At 40.2% G+C, this 6,000-nt stretch overlaps 1 protein-coding gene across 1 annotated transcript in view; it reads right to left on the bottom strand.

The window, feature by feature from the left end:
• PLBD1 (phospholipase B domain containing 1) overlaps positions 1 to 6,000 on the bottom strand; it is a gene marked incomplete at its 5' end in the record, with an annotated part of 31,104 nt that overhangs the window by 23,659 nt on the left and 1,445 nt on the right. The window contains one exon of the mRNA XM_010010656.1: positions 42 to 125. Within this exon, the coding sequence (XP_010008958.1) occupies positions 42 to 125 (84 nt within the window). The remainder of the gene's footprint in view (positions 1 to 41; positions 126 to 6,000) is intronic.

Here is a 6,000-nt window from a genome sequence, read left to right on the forward strand (position 1 = left end):
CAAGTTTTAAGTATTTTCTTTTCTGGTAACTAAATACATACGCCATGAAATTCTGAACTCCACTTCGAACGATGGGATTCTTAATTAACTGTGGATACATATTTGCAGCATGGTCATACATGTGCCTGAAAGAACAAAAGCAGCAGAAGTTATTCTTTTGCATCTGCCTTCCTTTTGCTTACCAAGCCACTGATCAACAAGCATTGAAAGACAGACACCACAGTGCACAACGTAAGCTTTTCCAGATCACAGAAATGACTTGAGTGGATGACTGAAGGAAACAAAACAGCAAAGGCAACACAAATGGATTGTTTAAATTTAACTAAAAATAAACGACCTTGCTCAAGCTACTGTAAGATGAAAAGATAAGCAAGAATGAGATTGAACTACTTCATAGCAAAATTCACATTTGAGAAGTATTTGTAGGCCAGAAGCATCTTGAAAACATTAGCACATTAATTTAATGCACAACAGAAATAGTTTACTGAAGAAGTATTCTACTGGGAACAAAAGGGAAAAAAAAAACAAAACAAAAAATAACCACCCCACAACACTAAACAAACAAAACCCAAAAAAAACACCACACCAAACAACAAACCCGTAACAACAAACTAAACCCAGAAATGATGAGAACATAATTTGCTGATCTAGTTGAAAGAGAATTTCAGCCTGGTATCTAGCAGGTTTTATTTACCATTAACCATGTTATTTCCATTCAGACTAAGCTAAATATCTCTATTTTTAAGTGTGGATAAGTTAATTTTTTATGTTACCACAGAAACTCCCAGTCATGTGTTCAAGGCCAGGTTGGACAGAGCCTTGGGCAACATAGTTTAGTGTGTGGTGTTCCTGCTCATGGCAGGGGGGTTGGAACTAGATGATCTTATGGTCTTTTCCAACCCTAACTATTCTATAATTCTATGTCAACCCCAAAGAGATTCAGCTTTATGGAGACCAAAACTATTGTGGGTTTTTTGTTGTTGAATTCCGTTAGCTGTGTCATCTCTACTAGCTAATAAGCACAAAAGTTGTAAGGGTTTGGTTTGGGTTTTGGTTTTTTTTGTGGTTGGCTGGGGCTTTTCCTTCATTTTGTTGAAGTGAAGTCCTTTATATTTCAAGATGAAATCAACTGCCAAAAATGGCTCAGGAGCCCAGAAGTTATAATCACCCTTCGAGTTTAGGTGAAATGTAATCTTCTGATTCAAGCCAAAATAGAACTCCATCATTTCTTACTTTGGGTGAAACAACCAACACTTTTTTTCAGAAGAAGAAAGGAAGAAAGGTGAAGAAGGAAGAAAGGTGAAGAAGGAAGAAAGGTGAAGAAGGAAGAAAGGTGAAGAAGGAAGAAAGGTGAAGAAGGAAGAAAGGTGAAGAAGGAAGAAAGGTGAAGAAGGAAGAAAGGTGAAGAAGGAAGAAAGGTGAAGAAGGAAGAAGGAAGAAGGAAGAAGGAAGAAGGAAGAAGGAAGAAGGAAGAAGGAAGAAGGAAGAAGGAAGAAGGAAGAAGGAAGAAGGAAGAAGGAAGAAGGAAGAAGGAAGAAGGAAGAAGGAAGAAGGGAGAAGGAAGAAGGAAGAAGGAAGAAGGAAGAAGGAAGAAGGAAGAAGGAAGAAGGAAGAAGGAAGAAGGAAGAAGGAAGAAGGAAGAAGGAAGAAGGAGAAAGAAAGAAGGAGAAAGAAGAAGAAAGAAAGAAGAAAGAAGTGGGGGGGAGGGGAAGGGGAGAAATACTTAGTTCTAGGTGGAAATCAGCAGAAATTTATTTCCCTGAGGTCTGGAGTTGATAGAACTACATCAGTCATCAGTAAAATTAGCTCCTACCAAGTGCTGAGAGAAAGAAAACATAACTAAAACATACCAGCCTCAAGGAAAGCACATGCCAGCAGGACAGAATTCCTTGTATTAAAACTCATGAGGACAACTTCCTCTGGGAGGGATGCAGACACAAACTTTTCCCAGTTTCCCTCAGTCTGTAATTACAGAATTCAGCCAGAGATGACTGAATGGTTTTCTGATGATTAGAGAATTAATTACTGATTCTCTAACCACCTTCTCCCCTCTCTTTCTGTCCCTTGCCCCACTCCCAGCTGGTGTTTTGGGTACTTGACTGCATGTGACCCTGCTGCTTCTTATCTCAGCTCTGATACCTTTCTGACTACCTACTCTGTCTGCATACACTCAGGCAAAACACTAACCCTGCAAAAAAAGTGAATTCTTTTTCTGCCAGTTTGAAGTTTGAATTAGGTTGTTACATAGATAGATAAGCAACAGAGCTGGTACAAGAAGACAGCTCTCTCCTGTGTTAGATGAACTGATGCATAGATGACCAGTGCCAGGGCAGACACAAGCTGGGGCTTACCAGGTCTGTGGAGGGAGGTGCTGGGGCAAGAGAGGGGAGCATTCAGCAGTTTCACATCAATTTTAATTCTAGAGCTATCTGTCTCCCATGTAACACAAGACTAAGACTAAGTGCCATGATCATAACCTGCTTCTTGAAGACAAGAGAGTTGAAGAGACAGATCAATATTCTCCCCCCCTGCAGTCACAGCAAATTTGGCGAATAAAAATCCCAAGTAATTTTAGGAAGGAAATTATAGCCTAATATAGCCCATACTACAAGTCAGAGCTCTCATGGTGCTACAGAAGAGGAGCAAATAGCACAAGACAATCCATCTGGCAGATGGCCTTTTAGAGATGAGAACCAGATGAGGAGGATAAAAACCCTGCCAGAATACTACTCTAATCACTGCCTAGGCCAGGACAGATGATCAGGCTTCCAGGTTCAACCATCAGATCTACTCTCTTCATTTCGCACTCAAACATTATGCAAGACAAGGTAGATTTTAGTGATATCTTTAAGCTGTGATGATGGATATGTAGATGGGGTTAGTTCAGAATCAGTGGACTGAAAACAGATTCTTTAATGGCTTTCCATCTTGTATATGCTAACAGAAGACAGACAATTCCTGGAATTGATTTTTCTATTTCAATGCTCAAGGTTATTGAGTTTTTTCCTTAGTTGCTCTGTTTAATTATTTTGATTTAACAAAGCTTCTGTGCACACGGCTCGCATGTTTTGTAAGGCTATTATCCTCTGAAGTAAATTGGATCATTACAGTAAGGGAAGGATTTGCAACTGTATCTAAGGCCAAATGCAAGGCAATTACAAAGCTTGGACACGAATTCAAAGTCTAGAACCAGCAAAGCAGAGCACTGCTTCTTCAAATTAGAGAGGAAGATGACAAGACTCAAGTCAGCTGAGGTTATACCAGAAGATTTCACTTCAAATTTAAATACTGCTCTTGGGCATCTGGCATGCCCCAATTGGAAGTGATTAAAAGTAATGTCACAGATTTGGATGTGCTCTACCATTGCCCAAGTAAAATAAGACCTCATTAACACTTTTCTGTAATGAGGGAAGAGAATTCATACTCAAGAAAAACAGAGCAATCATCTTTGGTTGGATGATAAGACTGGACCTTACAGAGAAGTGAGAGACTGGTGATAAAACCAAATGCCTGCATTTCCAAACGCTACAAACACTAGAATTAGATTTATCCAGCCCCTAACTATCTGTTTTCAAGGTAGCTACTATCTGAACCACATATTGACACTAGAAAGATGGCTCATGCTTTAAAAAAGGCTTGTGTTTCTCTGCTCACTGGTAAATGGGGCTGACCAGCTTAGCTATTGTTTTTTCTATCACAGATTTATACAGCTAGAGCTGAGATTAATTCTTCCCCAGGAATCCAAGATAAAACAGCCTCGCATGTGTCGTACTTTGCTATTTTTTGTCTGTTTGGTTTACATTCTGCTTACATTTCTACTAGGAACAAAGTGTGCATTTAGATACTTCGTCACTCTTTTGCCTACATGATGAGGCACTTAGCTGTGACTAAAACCCTGCTTCATGCCTTAAGTGTAATGCAAGAACTGAGCCAGCTGAGAATTCACAAAGGTCTTCAAATTGCAGGAACTTCTGAGGAACCTGTACTTCAACCTGAGATAAGGCATGCAATGTATCCTTCCCATTAACTCTTCACATCAGAGCTCTTCCCAGGAGGACTTCAGGGTTTCTGCAAAGAGCCACCCTGGGTCATTTCTGCTTCATGGAGTCATTACAACAAATGGATGGAAGACAGCTTGGAGACCCCGGAGACATTCAGGCTACAGGTAGCAGTGTGCTAAAGGGCACTTTAACTACCAGGCATACCCAGAGTTTTCACATGGGTAGGCTGTGCCTGAGCCACCAGGGGTGGCCGGTGCTTGTACAGGCAAGTGACACAAGAGTTTTCACGCTGGTAGCTAAGTGGTTGTTGATGCAAATAAAGCGTTCCCCTTAGTTAAACACACTGTTATACTCTTCCTTGTTGTTACAGGGTCCTTAAAAAGGAAGCTTGAGCTGTACACAGCTACTGCAGGCACTGATGTGAGCAAAAGCAGAATAAGAGTGTTTAGAGATTTCTCATAAGAGAAGTTGTGATAATGCTAGACAGCTTCCTTGAAGACAGGCTGAATGTGCCAGGCAGTCTGATGGGAATGGAGTTACGGATTGAGAAAGCCTGTTTCCCAGTTTAACTTCAGAAGACTTGTGTAATTGTCTCAAAGAAAGAATATCTGCCTGCATGTTAATTAAGTTTCTGTGACTCTCTAGGCAAGATAAAGGACAACTGGAGCTCTGAGAGCAATCTTAACATCTGCAAACTTAGTGTGTTCTCACTACTCCCACAGTTCAGGAAATTGCAAACATACTGTGGTAAGAGGATTCATTAGTTGCAGTTTGCTGAATAAAAACCACCAAGGTCCTGCAGCTGAAACCTGAAGTAACAGGTTCTTCTCAAGGGTCAAGGGAGTATATCACTAACCCATCTCTGTTCCTTAGCTGGAGCATTTTCAGTAAGTTTTCTTACCTCCAGGAGAAGCCTTCTTCATCCAAAATACCTTTACAAGACCTGACAGAAAAAGCTTATATTCATAACTCCCACTGAGAAATAATCTTTCATTGCAGTTACAGATACACAATGGGGCAAAGATGTAGCTATGGTGCGTATATTATTTGATAGTCATTTTAGTAATGACAAGCATTTTCAGGTTTGCACTGTCAGAGGATTTCTCAGTGGATTTCCTCAAAAAGTTTCCTCAGAAAAGAAAGGCTTTGGCTTCTGGTTTTGCATCTTAACTCATTCTCACACTTAAACTCCTTTAAACAGTTGAATTTCCCACTTTGCTTCGAAGTTGAAGTCTCAAACCCTACTTTTCCACATTGATACAAACCCTTAACTTCACATCCAGGCTTTGAGATCTCTGTACATTACCTTTTCTGCTATATTCACTTCTCTACAAAGGACCAGTCAGTGCTGGAACTGGTAGTCCTACAGTAACCCAGCTAGGGCTAGGAAACAACCTTAGTAAGCACCTGGAGAAGACAAAAGCCTTGAGCTGAATAACATGTGAATTTTCACTTGATATCCCTGGAATAAACAAAGGGGAAAATCTCCCTCCACTCCACCTAAGCATAGACTAAGAGATCAGATAAAGTCCCTGCAGACACTGTTTCACATTCAAGCCATGTTTAAAGGAATGGGCATATACTTAAGTTTTTTTAAAAGCCAGGAAGACACATAAATCTACTGCAGAGCCAAAAGGGGAACAGGGTGTGGGTTGTTGCCATTAGAACATTAATTGCTATCTAATTGGTCTTAGCATGGATTGGGCTCTCTGTAGTATGACAAAGCTTAAGCTTAACTACTTAGAGATGAGTACCTAGGTAAAACCTTGTGGAAAAAATCTGCTGAGCAATACCCAATTTTAACAATATTCTAAATGTAATCCTAGCATCCCTAAAATCCACATGCAGTTTACATAAACTGACTGAATAGCACATAACAGTAACCGCTCCTGCCAAATAATCCAACAGCATACATCCAGATCTTTCAGGTACTTAATTTTCTTTCCTTCCTAGAGTACAGGTTGTACACTCTGAACTCTAGCATTCCTTTACTCTTTCC

Source organism: Nestor notabilis, unplaced genomic scaffold (assembly GCF_000696875.1).
Source record: "Nestor notabilis isolate BGI_N333 unplaced genomic scaffold, ASM69687v1 scaffold3353, whole genome shotgun sequence".
In the NCBI taxonomy this organism is placed as follows: Eukaryota; Metazoa; Chordata; class Aves; order Psittaciformes; family Psittacidae; genus Nestor; species Nestor notabilis.